Here is a 24,282-nt window from a genome sequence, read left to right as displayed (position 1 = left end):
AATGTGGTTTTTTTCTGTGAAGTCTCACTTTCATCATGAGGTCAAAAATTCTTCGTAAGGACTAAAACCTCTTTTTACTTTAAAACGCCCACCATACTTTTTAAAATCTGTTTTTCTTTATGTCGGATGCTGTCATGCTTAAAGACTTGGGAGGATTTTCACCAATTAGCCAAAGAATATTTGTTGTAAAAATAAGTTTATCATGGGGGCATCTGGGTGGCTCAGTCAGTTGAGCATCTGACTCTTGGTTTGGGCTCAGGTCGTGATCTCGGGGCCGGGAGATCAAGCCCCAAGCCGGGCTCTGTGCTCAGCATGGAGTCTGCTTGAGATTCTCTCTCCCTCTCCCACTGATCCGCGCCTGCCCCCCCACACATGTGCACATGCACACTCTCTCTCTTTAAAATAAATAAATAAACAAATATTTTTTAAAAAGAGCCTAACATTCATTTTATTGCAGGTCTTTAAATGTACGCCAACTACCGGGATAACAGGTGGTTTAGGCTGCTTGTTTTGACCCCATCCCTGGTATTCATCCAAACACTTCCCTCCCGTCACTTACTTCAGTAAACCTTGTTCTCAGACCCCTCCCCACCCCATCCCCTGCTTCTCCCAAGCCCTTGCTTTAGGGATCCCTTTGGATAAGCTTCTCTACATGGGTTTGGATTACTTTGTGTTCTGTAAGGGTTTGGGATTCAGGGCCATCCTTGGGCCCTGTAGATAGGCTCAGATGGATAATGCCCCTCTTCTCCCTCTCACTGTCCTGGCAGGGGAGCCCAGGGGACCAGCTGCTCCCTTTGTCCCTCACCACGGTGCTCTGGAGCCAATACCTGCCTCGCCCTGAGCTCCTGTGCCCTTTGTCCGTTCCTTTCTGCCCCTGGTGCTTACGGAAGCACACATCAGGATTCCCGCAAGAAACTAACAGTGAGCCTGCACCTACTGCGTGCCAGGTGTACCTACTGCGTGCCAGATGCACCTACTGGCTGCCAGGCGTTGTTCAGTTTACCTGCAGCCCTGATTTTCCCGGGTCCCTGAGTGAGTGAGTTGCAGGCTGGAGTATTCGAGAACTCCCATTACATATTCACTGCACTCATGAAGTCATTGTACTGTTTAACCCTCCGGCATATTGACATGCTTGTTCCAGATCCGTTGAACCTTTGTTAGTCCTTAGCTTCCTTCTTGGGAGGTTTTTTCCTGTGGGTGGCATTCACAGGCATTCATCAGCTCCTTCAGTCTTAACGATTGTGTGACACCTTGCATTGCCACGTGCACTGCTGTCAGAAATTAATGATCAAAATGGATCATCACCTCTGGCACTTTATATCTAGCCAGGGTAGTGGGAAATTGTTGCTAAAAGGCATTCTTTTTAGCCATGGCTTGTCCACACAGTTGGGAATCAAATGTAAATATAGTAATTTTCACGTTAATTGTATATTCGCTTACCTCCATTTATAGCTTAGTCTTTATTCTGTCCCACATTTCATAGTACCTGTCCTTTAAGAAAAGATAAATTTACCAGCCGTTGTAGGGATACCTAGAGAATTCCAGTAAAGCTTTGGTACATGTCACATCCAAGTGTTGGTGAGCAAAGTGTGCCACATAAACCAGACCCACACTCCTGAGTGGAATTCTCTGTCTTTCTCTGCCAGGAGATGTTTGGAGAACAGTTATTGGATGTGATGTGGGACACCCAACTTTACATTGCTTTGTTGTCACTAAGGTAAAGAAGGAAAGGGCAGTCATGGCGGAAAGAAATGGTAGACATTTTATTCTGTTGTCATCTTCCTTCTCAGTCACATTGAAGCATTCTGCTTTCCAAGCTAACCCCTTGAATCAGTTTGGGTCTTGAAGGGAGGAACAGTGGTAGAGGTAGCTTTACATGACTGTTCCTGTATCTTTTTCTGTTTGCCTGATGACTTTTCACATTTATTTCCCTCCTTTCCTTCATGTTTCCAATCAGATTTTCTTTACTAAATATTCTGCCCTTTGAGCTGATAACATTTTCCGTTGAAAATCCACTTGGGGTCCATCAGCAACACAGGTGTCTGGGCTCTAGGGTGCAGCGTGCTGTGATGGGGCTTCTGCTGCTAGAACAGCCAGCAGTACGATCCTGCCCATCCCGCTGTCTCGGAAGCAACTAGCTCAAGTCTTTCTTTTTTTTAATTTTTTTTAAAGATTTTATTTATTTATTCAACAGAGATAGAGACAGCCAGCGAGAGAGGGAACACAAGCAGGGGGAGTGGGAGAGGAAGAAGCAGGCTCATAGCGGAGGAGCCTGATGTGGGGCTTGATCCCATAACGCCGGGATCACGCCCTGAGCCGAAGGCAGACGCTTAACCGCTGTGCCACCCAGGCGCCCCTTCTAGCTCAAGTCTTAATCCAAAGAGGGAAAAGAAAAACCGATTGTGACATAAGGTGACAGGACTGTTGCACAGTTATTTTAATAGATGGCAGACTCTAGTAAGGTTTTTGCCTTTCATTTCTAAGAAATTTATTATGTTTCCTAAGTTTAGGATTTTTAAAAATTTTTCTTATGTAAATCTTTTTTTCTTCTTCTTTTAAGGTTGCTGGTGTTGTCGGCCGCGCAGACCTCCTGGGGGCCTTGTTCTTTCTGTTATCTTTCCTTGGCTACTGTAAAGCATTTAGAGAAAGTAAGCATTATGTTTGCCTTCTTAATTTTGAGATGGGAAATTATCCATGTATATAATTTTATCATTTTGAGAGAATGTGGCCCAAAAGGTCTCTCTTCAGATACATGTTTACTCCGTTGCTTTTTGAATAATACAAGTTCATACATTAGCATTCACATGAGAGCCTTCTGGTGTGGTGAAACCAGGAATTTCTGCTGTTCCCTAAAGCAGCTGTGATTGATTTTTGTCATTTTATTTGCGGTAACATTGCAGGGGAAAAATACTTTTGTTTATCCTTTATTAAAACCTCTCTGTGAGAAAAATAGAAGTCTAAAATGAATGAAGAGCTGTGGATATGGACCTGGATTACAAAATTCTTGGTTTTGTCATTGGAGTGGTATTGATATGTACAAAGAAAGTCCTAGTGGCTGGAGTCGAACTGGCTCATTGAGTGTGTGTGTTGGGGTGGGGGGCGTGGAGGAGGGCTTGGGGCCATACAGCAGGTGCACTGACTGGATGAAGCAGAACTCATTGTATGGATTCCAGCCATCCCCAGGTCAAGTCGGACCTTCCCAATTGCTTTATCGTAGACAGTGGATGTGATGAATTCAGCTTTTGTACCTGTCATACCTGCTAGCTCCAGCAAAAGTTCCACATTCAGTTCCTGTGTCTGAAGAAGTCAGAAGTGTACAGACTGTAGAACTCTCCTGTATCTCACGGTTGATGATTTCTACTTGGGGGGAGGGGACAAGAGGGAAGGTGAGTGGGATGATTTCCTCTAGAATGTTGGAGTGGAGCCTTTTCAGCAGGAGCGTGTGGACCTTGGCCCACTTGAGGCTTTTTCACAGAGTTTCTCAAAGGTCAGGTGTGGTCCAGGCTACCAGACCTTTCATATTATTGTCATATGCTAATACTTGGACTTTGGTTTTTCCCGTGAATTAATCTCTTATTGATAATGCAGAGCAGACTGGTCATTCAGCATTTTGTGTGCTGGAGCTAGTGAGTGGAAATTTCAGGGTTAGTAAACGTAGGGACCCACGGGCCAAATCCAGCCCACTACCCTTTCTCATGTGGCCCGCAAGCTAAGAATAAGTTGTTTTTTCCAAATATGCATTGAGCCATTACTGTCTAATTTAATGGTCACTGTGGCAAATTTTAATAATGATTTTTCCATATTTTTTTTACCATTACAACATGGTACAGTTTCTTTTTTTCCATAATTAAATCTTCACAATACCTCACAACCGCAAGTATTACAGAAGAAATTTTTTTTAAAAAATCACATTTTACAGATCTTAAACTCATCTTCAACATTTAGCTCAGAGGTTTCACTGTCCTCAAAAAATGGTTCTCCTGTTAAACTCTTCAGCTGAAAGTTCTATCCTGGTAGTGAGAAGATGGCCTTTGCTAGCACATGGTAACTCTTCTCATTTTTCTTAGCCAGCTAGGGCTGACCGACAGAGGAAGGCTCAGACTGGTGGGGCAGGGAGGAGGGACACGGGCTAATTTTCCCCAGCATGAGATGCATCTGAAGCTTGATGGGGGAGTGGAACTGGAAAGGCTTGAGGAAAGGGTCCAGGCTCTGTATTAGGTCAGAGTCCATGCTGGAAGAGAAGGAGGAGGTATTGGGAGCAGGGGGTGGGTGAGGACCTCAGGGTTGGCATCCTGGATACCCTGGTTGTGGCACAAGATGAGCGGGCTGACCCGGGGGGGGGAAGCTGGATTCTCCTGGGGAGCCGCTGGGGGAGTTGCACAGAGGCCTGGAGAACAGGCAGGATTGACAGGCGGGGCACTGGCAGGATGGGAACCTGCGGGATTGGGCCCCGGCTGCCCAGCGCTGGGATTCCACACTTTCCAGTGTTTCCACCACCTGCGCGTGACTCGTCCTCAGTTCTCTGATGTTTCCACTTTTAAATGGTTGGGAAATAAAAAATGATAATAACATTTTGTCACGTATAAAAAGTTACATGAAATTCAGATTTCAGTGTCCGTATATAAAGTTTTATCGAAACAGGCATACCCATTTATTTTCATTTTCTCTGTGGCTGCTTCTGCCCCACAACAGCAGAGTTTCACTGCGTCCATCAGGCCGTCCGGCCTCAAAGCCTGAGATGCTTCCTGCCTAGTCCTGGGCAAAGTTTGCCAAGCTCTGAGACAGGTGATTCCCAGGGTAGTGGTCACCATCTGAGTGGTTCCAAAAAAATTTTTTTAGTAATAATTAATAGGGGTTTCCAGCAGTTTTTACTTATGAACATAGAAGACTTGCTATTAATAAAATATTTGCTATTTCTTAACTGTCTGCCAGCACATGTGTATATATATGTATATTTATTTTTTGCATTTAATTATGTGATGATCTTTAAAGTAGGTAGAATTACTTTCCCATTTTTCCCGATGTAGGACTCACAGTTGCTCACTTTTTGGGGTCACACAGCTGTTTATGGCAGAACTGGGTTCACACTAGAGTCTAACTCACTGGAGTCTAACTTACCTCAAAGCCAAGGCCAACTGCCTTGTGCGTTTCTGCTTCCCTGCACTCCTTGGACCAGTGAGGCAAAGCTTATCAAAACCATCATTAAAAACAACCAGGAGGGGGCGCCTGGGTGGCTCAGTCGGTTGGGTCCGACTCTTGATTTCGTCTCAGGTCTTGATTTCAGGGCTGTGAGATGGAGCCCGCTGTTTGGCTCCACACTCAGCAGGAATCTGCTTGGGATTCTCTCTCTCTCTCTCTCTCCCTCTGCCTCTCCCCACCCCCCAAGTGCTCTGTCTCTCTCTCTTAAATAAACAAACAAACCAGGAGGCACATTCAATTCTATTAATAAATTGTGAAAGTATTAAGCATGATAATGGCATTACAGGAATGATTTAAAAATAATCCTTTTTAGAGACACTTGCTGAAATATTTATGGATGAAACGGTACCATGTCTGGGATTTGCTTCAAAATAATCTTGAGAGGAGGCAGGAAGCATGTTGCCAGACTTGCCAAAAGTCGGTAATTATTTAAGCTAAGTTAGGGGACAAAAAAGTCACTATAGCCATATTTCCACTTTTGTATGTTTTTTTGTTTTTCTAAATAGTTGAGGTTTTTTTAAAGGCCTGGTGAGTCACTAGATTAAGATCAACAGATTTCGATGGCATGCTTTTTTAATCTTTTAAAACGTGTTTATCTCAGACAACTAGACAATATATTCCTTAGAATTTTTTTCCTCCCAACATTACATGAAACAAGTGAATAGTTAATGACTTAATATTTTTATTATAGAATTGGGGGGAAATTTTAAAACCAAAATATAATAATATAATTTAGCAATTAAACATGAAAAACTCAAAATATTAGAATAGGCAACTAGAATAAATTTATAAAATATTTGAGACCAAAAAATGCAGTTGATATAGAAGTAAGAAGCCGGACAGTAACTGGGAACTCATTTTCCAATTTTTAAAAAAGGCACCCTTTCTAAAATGAAAACAATTGAAAGACTGCTTCCTGCCCGCTCCCGCACTGCGTTCTCTCCAGCCCATTACCCACGTGGGACTCTCCCTGAGACCTGGGGCCCTGTCTCTCACGAGGTCTCTGTAGGTTTGGAAGACAACCATTTAGAAGGTTGAACGGCATCTTCTTCATTTCGTCTCCCTACCTATGAGGTATCTGTCCCCACAGTAGACGTTGGTGAGGCCACTTGACCTCAGTGTTTGCTTTCAGTATTCTGAAAGAGTTTCTAACACGGTCCACCTTTCAAGAAGGACTCTCCTAAGGTGAAAATGGCCCAGAGACCAGATTCTTCTCTTGTGATTTTTTAATGTCCTGTATACTAGGGGGAGTTCCCTAGCAGATGTAAAGCAAAGCATTAGTTATATTATTTAAATCCCAATAGACTTTTCCCCCTTATTTTTATTGTGGTAAAATACACATAACATAAAAGTGCCCATTTGAACCATTTTCCAATGTACCATTTGAGCTCACTGAATACATTCCCATTGTTCTGTAACCATCACCACTGGAATTCTGCACCCATTAAGCAGTAATTCCCCATCCCCCCTTCCCTAGCCCCTGGCGACCACCCTTCTGCTTTCTGTCCATGAATTTAACTGTTCTAGGTACCTCATGTAAGTGGAATCATAAAATATTTGTCCTTTATGTCTGGCTTATTTTGTTGAGCCTAACATCCTCAAGGTTCTCTATGCTGTACTGTGTGTCAGAATTTCTTTCAAGGCTGAATAATCCCATGACCACATCTCATTTATCTGTTTATCTGTCCCTGGGTATTTGGGTTGTTTCCACCTTTTGGCTACTGTGAATAATGCTGCTTTGAACATTGGTGTGCCCAATAGACTTCCTTTTAACCCTTATTTTTTTTCTACAAAAAAGATTTAGGCAGGGTTGTAAACTCTCTAGCACAGGCTGTGTTGTTTGGATGTTCTAGGTATTTCTAGTTATATACATAGAACATCCATACAGAAATGATCCAGTTTCCAGTGGTGGGCTGGGGAGGGCCTGTGAGATTTTTCATTCATGGTTCCTCCTCCATCCTATCTTGTACAGGCTGGACATGGGGCAGATAGTCTTGGAACATCTGTTCTCTCAAACCGATGGCTCCGCTAAGACACAGCCTAAGGGCGACTGCAGTGGCCCCAGACTGTACTGTGCTCACTCAGAACTTGGTTACACCCTGCCACTCTGCACCCCCTTTTGTTACCATTATTTTGTCACCATTATTTTGTCACACCGAGATAAAACCACCAATTTTCTTGTGACTCACCATGTTTCTGACATAACAGAGAGGTTGGGGACAGCTAAATAGAACAGATTCCAGTACAGAGAATATTGGTGGTAACTTCTCTTCCTGAGACTGAAAGCTAGCTTAGCAATAAGGCATGTCCAGCACTTCTGGGGTTGAGACCTCCATACTATCATGATCATAAAATACCTGAGGACACATGGCCCCAGGGATCTGGTGGGGGAGTAGGGCGGGGATGGAGGAGTGCACCTGCTCCAGCCTCATAGCACATTTGGCACCATCGTGTGGTTTTTCCCTAAGACTGGATCCCAGTGGGAGTGGGAGGGGGAAGGGGGTCCATTTACTACTCACTCCCTTGCTCATCGCAGACGGTGCTGCTTCATGTTCTTCAGTTGGCAAATCAATTTGCAGTTACAGAGGATAATAATTTATCAGTTGTATTTTTCCTAAAGAAAATTAAAAATTAAATCTGTCGGCCTTTCCCAAAGACAGAGACAACTCTAAAGTTTCATGAAAAATCATTTTATTAATTTTAACATATCCCTCCCTTAAAGAACCTATTCCTTATTCTGAATGCCTGTCAAAGACATTAGAAGTGTTTTTTGAAGAAAATTCTAAATGTTGATAGATTTAACATGTGGGACATATAATTTAGGAGATAGAATAATACTTCTCACTACTTCTAAAGATTACTTTGGTGAAATAATGAAAAAACTATCAGGAGACTGAAAGTTCTTCTGTCAAGTGAACTGATAAATTTATTAGCCTCCTTTAATGTGGAGAATTCTCGCAGAATGGAACAAAACTAAAGACATATTCTTTTCTTGGTTCCTTTAGCACTGACCTTTTTTTTTTTTAAGATTATACATTTGAGAGAGAGAGAGCGTGCATGAGTAGGGGGGAGGGGCAGAGGGAGTGGGAGAAGTGGGCTCCCCACTGAGCAGGCTCCATCCCAGGACCCGAGGATCATGACCTGAGCAGAAGGCAGATGCTTCACCGACTGAGCCACGCAGGTGCCCCTAGTACTGACCTTTTTATTTCACAATGTACATATTTTGATATATGCATCTGTTTTGAATTCATTGGTAAATTACAAAATTATTTCCGAGAGCAATCTTTATAGAAAGTACATTTTTTAATAAAGCCTTTGGAGACTAATACCAAAGGTAAAAGTGCTCTACTGTGTGATGGCTTTTCAACGAATTTATTGATTCTTGAGAAATTGGTGAAGTGTATTCCAGTCCTAATGGAACTATGTTAACTGTAGTAGCAATATAACCTTTCTTTTTTGGTCTAGTAGCATTCTTTTGACATTTATATGTTTGCTTTAAAATGGGAAAGAGATTGCTGGGCCTTTAACGTGATGTGTATAAATGTTTTCAAGAGCGTTAACTGGGAACTATTTAATGTTTGCACACAGCAGTGGTAGATGTGGCTTCTGCCAAGAACCTTTAAGAACATGAGTACATTTTCATTAGGTTGAAGTTACTTAGAACAGAAGACAAATGGACCAAGTAGGAGGTCTTTGAAGAAGTGTTGACTTCTTGTCTACAGTACCCCTCATACACACACCTTCCTAGGATCTGTTTTCCTGTTCACTTGAACCCCCCTTCGGGAAGAGGAAAAGAGTAGATTAAAATGAAGCCTGTGGCCCTAATTCCAGACCAGAATGGTCTTTTACAGTCCCTGTCAGCTTATTCAGTCGTTGGAAAATGTAAAGGTAGGAGGTTGACCCTCTCCATGCATCCAGCCTCAGGGTCTCGACCCTGAAAGTTATTATCGGCTGTGGTCTTTTGTGTCCTTTCTGTCCTCTGATTGTATCCACCTGCCCAGGTAGGCTTTGAGTTACAAATCATGATCGTTTTTTGTTTTTTTTTTTCTTGTGAGTTTAAACTCGGTGGTTGAAAACACCCATTCCTTGGGGCGCCTGGGTGGCTCCGTCATTAAGCATCTGCCTTCGGCTCAGGGCGTGATCCCAGAGTCCTGGGATCGAGCCCCACGTCAGGCTCCTCCGCTGGGAGGCTGCTTCTTCCTCTCCCACTCCCCCTGCTTGTGTTCCCTCTCTCGCTGGCTGTCTCTCTTTCTGTCAAATAAATAAATAAAATCTTGAAAAAAAGAAAAAAAAGAAAACACCCATCCCTCAATCTGCAGTCTCCATCATTCTGAGTGGGTTTTCACTACTCTCTTCAGTTCCCACGTATTGTTTTCAAATCACAGAGTATGGAGGGCATGATTGAATTCTGCGTCCCAAGTTCCTTGCAGATCTGGAGACACAGAGTAACCTGGATTCGAAAGAGAAGGGCTTACACTCAGTTCTTAGCTTGCTTGGGGGAAGCCCCATTTCTGTGATCCCTCCCGCACTGGACCTGGGACCAGGCAGAGCAGGGCAGGACACGGTGACCAGATGCCCCATCCCGTCTGCCCTGGCTCCACTCACGTCAGACAGCCCCCTTCGTTCTGCCAGCCCCCCTTCCCCTCCAGTCTCCCAAATGCCCATTTGTTTCATTATCCACAACCCCCCACCCCAGACTGGTGCCCATGAAGTCTGCTAGAGCCTTTCCTAGCCTCTGTAGACAGAGGCACTATGGTTTCAGCCACTTTTCTGTGTTTCAGATTTTCTAGACTCCTCTTTAACATATTAAGAATAGAAATGACTTCTTTGTTTATGGAGAACAACTCTGGAATAATCCTTACACATCATGTTAAGGTTCAACTTCATACCTATGGTAGCTAAGAGTCTTTTTAAAGAGGAGCAAGACTCATACACTAATAATAGCTTTGCAGAGAAGAAGCAGTCAGAACCCTAAATGCAAAAGTAATTCTGTAAGGCATCCACGATAAGACACTTTTGCTGAGTCTGTGCTAACCTAGCATAGAGGCTTATCAATTTTGGTCTTTTCATTCTGTCACCAATAATTAACCAAACATTAAGGGTGTCCTTTGTACCAGCTCCTGTGTCCTGTGTTGGGGATATAAAAACTAGAAAGACACAGTATGTGCCTCAGAGGGCTTACAGTCTAGTATATTTTGATTAAAGCTGTCAGTATTCACAGTGCTCAAGGAGTAGACTGTTGTGGTTTTCCGTACTTCCTCGTTAACTTTTTCCTTCCTGTACTCACCTTGCAGTGGGCACTCTGTAAGTATTCCCTTCTTGTCATAATGCATTTGTGGAGAATTGATGACTACGGCCTGTGTACTGTTAACTTCTTTTTTTGTTTGTTTCCCTTGGAATGTGCATTTTCTTTTTTTTTTCCTTTTCTTTAATTGAGATGTAATTGACATATCACATTTTATTTGTTTTATGTATACAAAATAATTCAATGTTTGTGTATGTTGTGAAACGATCACCACAATAAATGTAGTTCGCATCTATCACCGTATATAGTTACACATCTCTTTTCTTGTGATGAGAACTTTTAAGATTGACTTTCTTAGCAGCTTTCAAATATGCAGCACAGTGTTGTTAACTCTCGTCACCGTGCTGTACATTCCATCCCCAGGATTTGTAGCTGGGAATTTTTCACCTTTTGGCTGCCCACCTTCGCCCTTCTCTGGCGACCACCAATCTATTCTATGAGTCTGGTTTTTAATTCTACATCTAAGTGAGATCATGCAGTATTTGTGTTTCTCTGACTTATTTTACTTAGCATAATGCCCTCAAGGTCCAAACATGTTGCAAATGGAAGGATGTCCTTCCTTTTTATGTCTGAGTAATATTGCATTCTGTTTATACTGTGCATATGTACATATATGTACACACAGTATATATTTTATGTATATATATTATATATTTTGTAGTACAGTAATTTGTATATCTTATAGTATAATACTATACTGTAGTATTATATACTGTAGTGTAATATGTTATACTATATTATGGTATTACATAGTATAGAGTAAATAGTATATAGTATATCAGGTGTATATAATATATAGTATATAGTAACATGCCACAATATTACATAGTATTATAGTATATATGCTGTATATTTTATAGTATATATGTATAACATATAGTATTTATATAGGGAGAGAGAATGTGTGTCTGTGTGTATATATATGTATATAAAACAATTTTTCTTTATTCCATTCATTCGTCAATGGACACAGGTTATTTCAGGCTGTTTTAAATAATGTAGTGAACATGAGGGCGCAATATCTTTTTGAGATAGTGAGTACATTTCCATTGGATAAATACCCAGAATTGAAATTGCTGGATCATATGGTAGTTTTGTTTATGCTGCTAATTTCTTTCATCTCTGTTAAATTTCCTTCAGTCCAACAGAGCAGAGCGGCTGATACTAAAGGACATTCAGGTATATATTTTTCATTTGGACTTTGAGACATATTAAGAAATAGTCACTCATTTTTTATTGTCCCCTATCCACTCGGTGTGGACTGTACAAAAAGCCGAGTAGTAAACACATGTGGTAAACACATTGTCATGGTGATGATGATTCCTTGAGCTGGTCGCTCATGTTATCCACATGTTTGTAAGTGTTCCCCTGAGAATCAGAGCTCCTTTGTGGTAGAAATTCAGTCCAGTATTTATTGGATACAAATAATAATGCTGTTTATTGTTTAAACTTAAGGTTTAAAGTGACCTGGTCTTTGTTCTTTTTGGATCTGAACATAAATTCAAAGAAAGGTCTAGCATCAGTTACATGGAAACTTATAGTTCAAGAAAGGTTTTTAATACGTTTTATAAGGGAACAAAACATTGAATACTCTGAAATTAGTGGTTTTAGCTAGTTAAAAAGCTCTTTCAAAGGATACATTTCTTTTTGGTAACCTCATTAGCTTTCTTTATAGATGCAATGTCTGTATTATAAGGCTCAGGACAATTTTTAACTGCCAGAGTTTATTAACAAGCAATCTGTGCTAACCTCTAGAATCCCTGCATTTTCAGAAAATGGAAAAATATCTACTCATATAGCATTTCTATCTTTTTTGTTGTTGTTTTTTTGTGATGGGGTCTTAGAGTAACATCTCCATCTAAGATCTTTTGCAGCAGAATCCTTTTCAAAAAGTAAATGTGCTTATAAGGGAAACCATACTTTTTTTTTTTTTTAAGATTTTAATTACTCATTTGAGAGACAGAGTGAGTGACAGAGAGCACATGTGCAGGGGCAGAGGGAGACAGAGAAGCAGGCTCCCCACCAAGCAGGGAGCCTGATGCAGGGCTTCATCCCAGGACCCCGATCCCAGGACCCCGGGATCATGACCTCAGCCAAAAGCAGACGCTTGATCGACTGACCCACCCAGGTGCCCCACAATTTTTCTTTTAAACAAATAACTTAAAATACTTTAAAAAAATAGGACTAACAAGAGAAATTTAATTAGTTCATTTACAGTGGGCAGGAGAGAACCTTTTTAAGAGGGCAGTGAATCTGTTACATACCTAGAACAACCATTTTAAATTCTAAACCATTACAAAAGACAAGATCCCAAAGATTAGTTGTTGCAAGTCCTTAAACTCTGTATGCTGTATTGCTCTCCTTACGGTAGTTCAGGCAGCTGATGTAGGAGAACTCTTACTCTTGGAGTGTCATGTCCTCACATTTTCATTCTGATTTAAGACATCTGTTTCTCTTTGACCTAGAATCATGCAGCTCTAAAAAAAAAAAATAGGTGACCGTGTAACTCACGTAGCATAGGACTCTTGCTTCTGGATTTGGGGTCATTGCCGACTGAATTCTGATGGTGTGTATTTTTTTTCTCTGCCCTCAAGTTTCTTTGGTTCCTACACTGCTTGATTTCCTCCAAGCCGGCTGGTATTTTAGAGTGGCCACGTCTGACTCCTTTCATTCGGCGGGTGGGAGCACTGCCTGGTTGGCTCCGACTTTTGGAACGGGAGTCTGATGCTCATTGTGTCGCTCTGGCAGAGGGAGTCGGGGCCACCTGTCGGGGTGGCGTGGTTCCCACACACAACACGGCATGCCAGTTTCAAGGCAGAGAGATGCCAGGCATTGAGCGGTGAAGAGGGTAGCTCGTACAATGTGATGCTTTTTCTGAGAGAAGATCTTCCCCCCCAGAAAGTAGTGCCAAATCCAAGGCACATGCTTCATTAAATTGATCACATCTGTTGGCACTTGTGGGTGTTAGCACTGATAAGTGTGTTTCTGTTCGTGCATTTTGGGCTGGGTTTTTTTTTTTTTTTTCTCCCTCCACTCCATGAGCCTTTGCCTCCATTTATCTAAGTGGTTGTATTATCTTCGATACTGCAGGCATATACTGAAACAAGGAAGACATTTTCTAGGCCAGCTTATTATTAAGTTCTGGATCATAAACTGTTGATGTTTGCTAATGCTGCATAATTATCCTGGAGCAGGTGGTCTTCTTACGTGACGAGAGACGTCACATGGTGTAAGAATGGTTCTTTTCTTCTTCCCCTGGGTCACTGGAGATTACAGTTTAGCAGACTGGATGGCAATGAGACAGAGAACTCTGGGTACACGCAGCATCCCGAAATGCTTGCATGGAGCTACATACCAGTTAGAATTCTCTACTTGGGGAAGATTTTTTTGAATAAAAATATTCATAAATGCAGCTGCACTGGAGATGACATCTGGCTCTCAGGATTTATTGTTACTGTTTTTAACAGCTCTAAATTTAAAATTAACATAATCAATTTTTGCTGTGCCTTTTTATTATTCCTTATGTAATTTTAAGAAATTTAATTCCAGTGTAGTTCACATACAGTGTTATATTAGGGTTATGTAATTTTTTAAATATTTTTTTTAAAAGAGATTTTTTTCATTTCCTCATGATGGAGATATCTCCATCGTGAGGAGATTTAAAGACATTAATGTCAAATGAAAAGATGTGACTTCTGGCTGTAGTCACATGGAGCACATGATTAACTTTTTGGTATTAAATGACAGATCAGGGGCTCCTGGGTGGCACAGCGGTTAAGCGTCTGCCTTCGGCTCAGGGTGTGATCCCAGCGTTATGGGATCGAGCCCCACATCAGGCTCCTCTGCTATGAGCCTGCTTCTTCCTCTCCCACTCCCCCTGCTTGTGTTCCCTCTCTCGCTAGCTGTCTCTGTCAAATAAATAAATAAAATCTTTAAAAAAAAATGACAGATCATAATTGCATAAGAAATATGGTAATATAATAAGACTTCTGGTAGGCATAAAAATGAAACTGTTGATTCCCCAAATCTTTGTTGAGTGCCAACTGTATTGGAGGTGGCCTAGCATCTGTTTCAGCTGTCCTATTAAAATGCTCGAACTTGGAAATAAAAGAACGGCTTGCATTAGTTACTAAATGAGAGCATACTCACAAAAATGCAAAGTCCAGATTCATCTAGATATGCTGCATCTTGGCAGCTATTAGCATTGGTCACCTTGACAAATCGAGACTCAAAAAAAATTTTAATCTGGGGAATTAACATGCTAGCGCAGGTCATATTAGAAGTCCACTGGGCTGGGCTCAGAACCAGTTTCCCAGTTGAGTATCTAATTTTTATGAGGCCTTTCTTGACCACCCCCCCTACTAGAAATACTGTCAGTGCTGTGTGCATTGGCCTTGGTTCATCATGCACGTGCATACCAGACGTTTGTAAAGAGGACCCCTTTGATTTATATGAAATCATTGAAAAGCATTAGTTAAATTAAGCTTTCCTGTTTGAATTCTGGAAACACTGAAGTATTTGTGCGTGCTTAGCCTTATGACTCCTGATAATGTCAAGTGGCCAATCTGGTAGGAGTTGCAGGAGGAAGAGATTTAAATAGGCAAACTCACTTCTTATTTTCTGAGTTTTCAAAGGGACACTTGGAATACAAACAAAGCCACGTGCAGATCGTTTCCTCTGTGAACTGGGTCTCTGAGCACATGGTATAGACATGCTATGCAGTATGAGCCATGCATATAATTTTTAAATTTCTAGTAGCCACATTATAAAAAGACACAGGTTAGATGAATTTTAACTACATTTTTAGCCGAATACGATAATTTCAAAATGTAATACAATAATTTCAATATGTAATAATCAGGATAAAAATTATGAAATACTTTACATTTCTTTTTTTCATACCGACTCTTCCAAATCAGGTGTGTTTTTATACTTACAACCTGTCTCACTAGGGACTGGGTAGATTTCAGATGCTCAACAGCTATGATGCCTACTGCTTTGGACAGTGTCGGTCTCGAATTCGGTTTTCTGAATGTGAGGCCATCACTGGGTTTGTAACTGACGACTGAAATTTTGCCTTTGGTCAGAAATTGCCACTGTTGAGAAGTGGCATAGTATTTAATCATCACTGTAACTGAAGAAATTTCTTCAGCAAAGAAATATTGTCTCTCACACGTCTTTACCAGACATGTCTGCACAAAATCAAAAGTATAAGAGATAATTACAGAGTGGGACTCTTCCAAGAGAAGCATGGTAGAGGATTTGAGAGGCATGGGGTGTCCAGGTCCCTTGTTTGAGAAGTGTGGTGAAATTATGGGGTGAGATTAGGGAGAAGGTTATCAGTAAATCTGAAAGCTGTGTTTTCTATGTAAGTTATTTTTCTGTATTCAGTGAAATCTCTGATTTAGCCATCTAAGGAGAAAACCGTTTTAAATTCCAGACAAGTGGAACATGAGCCCATTACTTCCACATGTCTGTACTAATTTAACTTTGTGTTAATGGAGTGTTACAATAGCTGTCCTTTGGGTGTTTTAATGGAGGACCTGGGAATTTTTTTCCTATCTAAAGCCAGTGGTCCATGGTGGGGGGAAATTCATCCAGGTTACACAGTCAAGTAAAATACAAGCTAATTCAGTTTTTCTAGGAAAGAATGTAAAATGGTCAAGGTACCTTTTTTCTTAATTTTTTAAAAAATAAGTTATACATCCAATGTGGGCCTTGAACTTACAACCCCAAGATCAAGAGTTGCACGCTGTATTGACTGAGCCAGCCAGGGGCCCCCAAGGGACCTTCTTTAAATGTTAAGAACAGGGAGCATTATACTGGGAAGTCCTATTATGTTTCATGAAGAGTTCCAACACAGATTGTGGGAATGAGGAAGCTTAGAAAAACCCAACCCAGGCAGTGAGGGGAGAGGTCCATTTGGTTCCTAGTGAACCACCAGACCAAATGCTTTGTGGATGTGGAAGCAGCAGGCAGGGGCCAGGGCCCACAGTGCATCTCTCACGCTGGCCTGAAGCAGGTCCTGTTGTGACGGGCCTCCCTGAGGGACACGGGAGCTGGGCTAGGGGTCATTTACTCCCTTTATCTGTGGAGGAGACCCCCCCTCTCCCCGTAATACATGAGTTCATTTATAATTAAAGGCACCTACTTACCTACCAACTGCTAATGAGAGACAATCCTGAGTGGTTTGATGCAGACTCAGGGAGATGTGTGATGAGAGAAACGCTCAATGGACTGTACGTCCACCAGCATGGAGAGGACAAGCCTTAAGGGTGGCATCTGCCATCCATCTCTGTCTTTTGTCAGAGGGCATGGTGCATTGTGAGCTGTGATCACCTCCATTCTGCCAGCTGGACCCCTGGGCTGTGCTGCCGAAACTTGCAAGGCCTTTCCTAAAATCATCATTCAAAACGAGCTAACCAGGGTGTTAACTTCAGGGTTATTTTGGCCATGATTTTATGTAAAAGCTTTGGTGTCTAGGATGGTGTCTGCTTTGATGTCGTTTGCTGATAATCACTAGCAAATCCCCCCCCCAAATAGTAAGTTCCCATAAATATGTAAACACTCAAATACATTAGTTTAATGGGGTTTGTTCTTCTGACTTGTAACTGTGATCTTTTGGCTTCACATGCATGGAATGTCATTAATTTCTGGAAATGAAATGACCCTCAGCTGGCTTGATAGGACTCTGTATACTGATCTAGAATGGTTTTCTGTAAGGAGAAGTTAGCTCCCAGGAGCAGTGTCTCCTGACCAATTGGAAAGGTGCCAGAGCGGAGCAGAGCCAGGACCTGATGTCGAGGGAGGCAGGTGTGGGCTCACCCTGAGAAAGAATATTCCAGCAACCCACAGTTTCCAACCAAAGTGGGCTTTTGCAGAAAGTTAATCCCCATCCCTGAAGTTCTTGAAGTCAAGGCTCCACCCTCATGTTTCTGATTGCACAGGTGTGGGTGAGGCCTGAGACTCTGCATGACTAACAGGATCCAAGGGCAGGTGCACAGACCACACCCATCAATACCACTGGTTCGGGGCAGTGGTCCCAACTGCATGTGATTTCCCCTCCTCCCAGGGACGTTTGGCAAAGCCTGTGACATTTTTGGTTGTCACCACTGAGGGCTGGGAGTGCTGCTGGCATCTAAAGGATAGAAGCTGGAGATGCTGCCAAACCATGCACATGGTTTTAAAAAAAATGTGAAGGATATGTGAAAGGCTTTACAGTGCAAAGTAAGACTTTCTCCCTCCGCTGCCCCAAAATTTTCTTAGAACTGTTCAAAAACTACTGTGGTTGGTTTCTTGTATGCTTTCCAGATATGACTTGCATTTGCAAGAATGTTTATATAATTTTTAACACAAATGACAAGTAGTTCTATGTAACTTCTCCCCTCTCAAATATACCATAGGTAAGTAATGTTGCTCCCATTTTATAGATGAGGTCATTGAGACTGTGAGTGTAAGTAATCTGTTCAAAGTCATGTAGTAAATGGCAGAGCTGGAATTTGGACTAAGAGTTCAGTTTTCATCAGAACTGAACCAGGGTGCATAGGCAGCCCAAGCAAGCTTACGGTTTGGCTCTCCAAGCAGGTTCACTTTGCCCTACTTCAAACCTGTGTCTTTTTTAAATGTTTGTTTACCATCCATGTGGATGAGGAGGTGAGGGCCTTACAAAGGAAGAACAGAGATGAACACCACATTTGGCCTTCCTTTCCTTTCAAGCAGTTCAGCTCTGGCCCCCAAATTGCAAATATCTCCCACCAAAAGTATGGAGCCCGACCCTCCCCTTCCAGAAGGCTGTTCAGAGATGTTTGGTGATGACTCGAGCTCAGTCCCACCCCAGGCTTTGTACTACAGAGTTCACATTTATAGGGATGTTTTGGCTTGAGTCCCCATGCAGGTCGGCAGCCCGGCCTGGCCTGTGCCTTTCCCTGGACTCCTCTGGGGTGGTTGTAGGGTTTCTTGGGGCCGCTCAGGCATTACCAGCATCCCTGTGCTGGTAGCAGCAGTCACTGTGACCAGATCACAGGTCAGCCTGTGACCAGATGCAGTGCTTACACTTGCAGGGGGAGTTCTCAACACAGCTTTTCAGAGTGGCCTGTTAGGTGCTTGGCAGGTTGGGAAGAAGGAACTTGCCCCATTGGGAGCCTGCGATGAGATATCTCTGTGCCCAGGGCTTCAGTGAAATGCCTCCCAAAGGCTCTGGGCACCTGCAAGGGTCTGCCTTGAGAGTGGATGTGTATATCTTTTAGAGGGTGCTGTCTAACCAGAAATGTGGAACGTAATACACTTGCCCACAGAGAAATGTTATCAGAAGACCCATTCTTTTTAAACTGTGGCTATTTTAAGGTGCATGCTTAGAATTGTAGCTCCTGCTGCTAAGAAGGCTGAGCTGTCTGGCATGGCTTTTATGTTTGTCATTTCTCTTAATCAGCAGGTAACAAGGAGGGAACACATTCTACATTCTGGGTGTTGCTGAGTATCCTTCTGGGAGCAGTAGCCATGCTGTGCAAAGAGCAAGGGATCACCGTGCTGGTAAGACCCGAGATGCAGTCAGGCCTGCCTTTTCTTCCCCTGCAGTAGAGACGTGTTGGGCTGGCCCTGCCTCTATTTCTCAACCCCATTGTTAGCCTGTCATAGACCTTTCCGCCAGTTACTCGTGCTTTCAGTACATCTGATGTTGCATGGAAATGGGCTGTCCCACTGGATGATGATTAGCAACTGGTGGGAAATGGAAAGTGGGAAATTAATAATGTGGAATATAAGAAATCATGCGGAGGATCATGGGGGAAGGGAGGGAGAACTGAATGGGAAGAGACCAGAGAGGGAGACAAACCATGAGAGACTCTTGACTCTGGGAAACAAACTGAGGGTTGTTGGAGGGGAGGTGGATAGGGGGGATGGGGTAACTGGGTGAAGAGGGTACGTGATGTGAAGAGCACTGGGTGTTATATGCAACTGATGAATTATTAACACTACATCTGGAAACAATGGATGTACTGTATGTTGGCTAATTGAATTTAAGAAGAAAAAAAAAAAGACAGTGATTAGCTCCTGGGGCTCCTGGGTGGCATAGTCAGTTAAGTGTTGAACTCTTGGTTTTGGTTCAGGCTGTGATCTTAGAGTCGTGAGATTGAGCCCCGCATCGGACTCTGCGCTCAGTGCGAAATTTCCTTGAGATTCTCTCTCCCTCTCCCTCTGCTCCTCCTGCCCTCCTGCGCATGCGTGCGCTCTCTCCCCCCCATAAATAATCTTAAAAACAAACAAACAAACAAAAGACAGTGATTAGCTCTCATGGAGAGGTGCTGTAGGAAAAGAGGAAAGAACAGTTTAAGTTTTCTGGGGTGCTTTCTTGTTTCGACAGGCCTAAATACAACAGTGGGCAAACCCCATCCATGCTTCTGGTCCTGGTTAGAGAAGCATTGAGTGTATGTCGTGCTCAGCTTCGACAGGAAATATCAAAGAGGAAAGGAGGAGCCTCTGAAGAGTCCAGATGTGCGCCTCCTATGTCTGACCAGAATTGAAGCTCCAGGGAGGGACAGGCATTGAAATCCACTTTCCTTTTTTTCTATTCTAGCCAATTTTATGCTTGACATTATTAGAGGAAAATTTAGAAATTAGGGATGTGATTAGGGGTAGAGAAATGGAAAATAAAGATGGGATTTGAATGGCCCATATAGGAATAGCTTGGGAAAGAAAGAGCAGGTAAAGCTATATGGGGTTTGATGTAAGTCAAAGCAAAGATCCATGGTTTTATTGGGCTTAGTCTGTAAGATTAAGGTTAGATAGCTAAAAAATGGCATAGAAAGAATTACTGTGCAAAGATACTTGAAGTTCATGAGTTATTTTTTTTAAGTTTCTTCTAAGCCAATGTTTCTCAATCTTGGCATTGTTGACATTTTGGGCTGGATCGTTCTCTCTTACGGGAGGGCTGTCCTGTGCATCGTACCATGTTAAGCAACATCCCTGGCCTCTATCCCCTAAATGCCAATAGGACTCTCTTGGTTGACAACTTAAAATGTGTCTAGACATTGTCAAGTATCCCCCAGGTGGCAGAACCATCCACTGCTCTAAACCCTTGCTTCTCAAAGACCAGCAGCATCAGCACCATCTGGGAGCTTATTAGAAATTTAGGATCTCCAACCCTACCCCAGGCCTGCTGGGTAAGAATCTCCATTCAACAGGTCCAAGGTGGCTTTTGTTAATGTTTGAAAAGCACTAAAGGATTAGGTTGAATTTATGTAACTAAAGATACGGTAAAATTTAGTTATTTCCAAAAATGTGATTAGAATGTGAACATTTTGATGATGCATTTAAATGGGAAGTTGGAGCGTGCCAAACAGAAGTGATGACAAGATCCCCTCATGCCTTGGTGACTGTCTTATAGCTCATAGGGAGAAAAACAAATGGTATGCGACAGTGGCCGCTCAACAGGGAGCTTCTGCCTTCTAGAAAATGGCTTACACCCAGGCAGAAATGGTCTGCTCTGACCCACTAAAATCCGGTATCGCATGAGTGGATGAAATCAGAATTCTTTGACATGATTAACCCAGCACTGGCCTGTGTATTGGATAATTAATGGCTTCCAGCATTTATGGGAGAGGGTTAAGTAGGGGTGTCATCCTTGCTCTGGAAGCCACAAATTACCACTGGCTTCTGATTTATGATCTTTTTCACCACAAAGCCTCATATTAAAAAGGCCAAAGTCATTTAGGGGAACTTGAACCCTTATCTAGATTGGGCCGGGAGTTCCACGAGGTGACATTGCCTGCAGGGAGAGAAGGGAATCCAAGGCTCCTCTAGCCTCCAGTCTGCAACTACAGGTATCGCAGTTGCAAAAGCAATTCTCGCCTATGAGAAAGAGACGACTTTGGCGCTACTGGAAGCTGTCAGCAGAGGCGTGATGTCAGCATCACATCCCAAATCCAGTGGCTTCACATAATGGAAGTTATTTAATGTTCACCTAGTGGCCAGGGGCAGGGGTGGCTGTCGTCCACACGGTGGACCCAAGCTGGTGGAGGCTCTGCCATCTTGGGAGTATAGTTGCCAAAGTTGACCTAGTGGTGTCCATCCCGGCCAGGTGGAAAGCGAAACCAACAGGCAGAGGGTGCCCAGGTTATAACCAAACCTCCAAAATGGTGCATTATCGCTTCCACCCACATTCCGGAAGCCAGAACTCAGTCACGTGTCCACACGTAGCCACAGGGCTGGCTGGGAAGGGCGGTCTGGCCGCGTGCGCAGCAAGAACTGACAACCAGCAGACGGCCAGGAGTCTGAACCCGAGAGATCTCCGAAGCCCGACCAGAGATGCTTTTGTATGTTGTGCCCCTGCTCTGACTCTACTTGCTGAAATCAGTGAGCCCTTGGCGTTGGGGGTGCGATTAATTACGTACATGGCCGGGGCATCGAGGCTGGTGGCTGCCTTTATCTTCCGAGACATAATTACTGTGCACGTAACCCCGTCACATCAACTAAGAGACTGTTTTACAGTAAAGGAAAAACAAGGGAGGGGGGACCTCTGCCGAACTTCTCCTGGGAACCCCAAATGTCCAGCCTCCTGAATCTTACAATAATCTTATAGGCCGACTATGAAATTATGACCAAGAGGGATTTACTACATAATAAATGTGATATATTACCATGAGCTGATGGAACAATAGTGGGGTGTCTGTCTTAGAGCTGAAGCTCCTTCCGTGATTATCTTATCCACTGCCATTCTTGTCGAGATTCAGTAATAAAATTGCGAAGTATAATTGCTGCCTCATCACAGCGAGGCTCTCCCGTCCCTGATTGCCTTGCTTTGCTTCCTCAGGGTTTGAATGCCGTCTTTGACATCTTGGTGATAGGCAAATTAAATGTTCTGGAAATGGTCCAGAAGGCACTACATAAAGACAAATCATTCGAGGTGAGTATATACTTTTGTCTCCTGCCCAGACATGGAAAATGTCAAGTACCAGCTGATTTTAAATGCCATTTTCAAAATATTTCTTGCGGTTTTGAATCTTAAAATAGCTGGCCCTTTCAAGCTACAGTGTCAGCATAGTTCAGGCATAATTGCTGCACGTTTGTATCTAGCTTGGCTGCACTTCTGTTTGAAAATTGGTGCCATCAGGGGCTTGGCGTTGTCCTTTCAGAACATTGCTGTGCTCAGGAACGGGGGCTTCCTCTTCAGAATGGCCCTCCTGGCCTCGGGGGGCGCAGGGGTGCTCTACGTGCGCTGGAAGATCATGGGCACCGGCCCGCCAGCATTCACCGAGGTGGACAACCCCGCCTCCTTCGCCGACAGCGTGTTGGTCAGGGTGAGTGCCAAGCCTGTCCCCTGCTGGATTGTCCTCTCTGCCCACCAAATGCCAGCACCTCTGTGCTCCTCATCTTGCTTCCCAGCACGCCCACAAAATCCCTCCACATGTCTTTGCTCTCGTGAAGGATCTTCTAGGATGAAACCCGAGTTTTATTAGGGGATGGAGAGGGTGTAAGCCCTTTGTATTTCCATGCTAAACAAAATTAAAGAGCAATGGTTCTTTCAAATATCAGGTTCCCTGCCAGCCTCACTAAAGTGTCCCTGACCCCGTTACTTTTGTGGTAAAGAAAATTGATACAGCGGGATTAAGACAAAATACAACCACATCGGTTATATGTCTTTATATGTCCAGCAGTATCAAGACTCTATCGTAAAGGTTTGCTTTTTCTGAAGGCAAGGGTGTCAAGCCACAAATTCTTCACTGCACATTTCACAGAGAAATCAAAAGAGGGAAAAACTCTGTTCTTATATCGTCAGACACACGGGTGACCCCTGGGCCTCAGATTTCCTGGGTTACAAACTTTGGGCATCACTAAGTAAATGGGACACTTTGACCAGAAATATAACAGATGTATAGCGAGTCTGGCGGCTTTGCTGTATTTTTGTCTAGTACAATCTGAACACATTTAATAAATTGCAAACTATGACCTCATGTCCAATATAGAAATTGGCAATGTTTTATTTTATATAACTGCTGTCCTTAAACGGATGCCTATGGATACCTCAAAAGTGAAGTTACAATATACCCGCATACGTATATATGTAGAAGTTCTGCGTCAAATACATGTTTGTTTTCCTTTTGACTGACAGGCCATAAACTATAATTACTACTACGCACTGAATGCCTGGCTGCTTCTGTGCCCTTGGTGGCTGTGTTTTGATTGGTCAATGGGCTGCATCCCCCTCATTAAGTCAGCCGGAGACTGGAGGGTAACTGCACCAGCGGCTCTCTGGTTGTGCCTAATTGGCCTAATATGCCAAGCCCTGTGCTCTGAGGACAGCCACAGAAGAAGGTAAGAGGCAGCACTGAATTTTAACTTCCACACGGGGTTGAGGCAGAGCTTTCCGCTCAGTCCAGCACGGATCATTTTAACAGCTTTGCGGAAGTAATGTCCAAGGACGTTGATTTCCCAGACATGCTTCCGGCGAGGATGAGTTCCGTCCCTTTGGAATCCTTTGCCAGCTTCAACTGGTGGGGAGTGGCCCTGGAGGAGGGAGATGGGTGACTGCTCTCTCTCCCCCTCCCACAGTCCCGTTGAAGTAACATCTTGAGATCCTTTTCACGGTAGGTTGTAAAGAGTAATTTATGGTCAGGACAGAGAGTGTAATTGATGTGTGCTGTGCCCATTATTTCACAATTCTCCTTCAGAAAACCCTGGTGCGTGCTCTCGTACGTCCTTCTGTTGTTGTTTCGTAGAAAATAAACTGCTGCCCCAAAGAGACTATTCTTTCTTGCAAAAAAAAAAAAAAAAGAAGAAGAAGA

General features: G+C 43.1%; 1 protein-coding gene across 2 annotated transcripts in view; it reads left to right on the top strand.

Annotated features, from left to right (window-relative positions):
• The window catches only part of TMTC4 (transmembrane O-mannosyltransferase targeting cadherins 4), a 55,104-nt gene that overhangs the window by 9,189 nt on the left and 21,633 nt on the right, over positions 1-24,282 (top strand). The window contains exons 4-9 of one of the 2 annotated variants that reach the window (XM_019794777.2): positions 2,561-2,648; positions 11,645-11,683; positions 18,933-19,033; positions 22,311-22,403; positions 22,633-22,797; positions 23,610-23,812. In XM_019794777.2, the coding sequence (XP_019650336.2) occupies positions 2,561-2,648; positions 11,645-11,683; positions 18,933-19,033; positions 22,311-22,403; positions 22,633-22,797; positions 23,610-23,812 (689 nt within the window). The remainder of the gene's footprint in view (positions 1-2,560; positions 2,649-11,644; positions 11,684-18,932; positions 19,034-22,310; positions 22,404-22,632; positions 22,798-23,609; positions 23,813-24,282) is intronic. The other variant, XM_011219242.3, reaches the window with a different exon arrangement.

This window comes from Ailuropoda melanoleuca, chromosome 7 (genome assembly GCF_002007445.2).
Source record: "Ailuropoda melanoleuca isolate Jingjing chromosome 7, ASM200744v2, whole genome shotgun sequence".
In the NCBI taxonomy this organism is placed as follows: Eukaryota; Metazoa; Chordata; class Mammalia; order Carnivora; family Ursidae; genus Ailuropoda; species Ailuropoda melanoleuca.
Note: the sequence above shows the minus strand (reverse complement) of the source record. Positions and strands in the feature narration are given on the sequence as shown.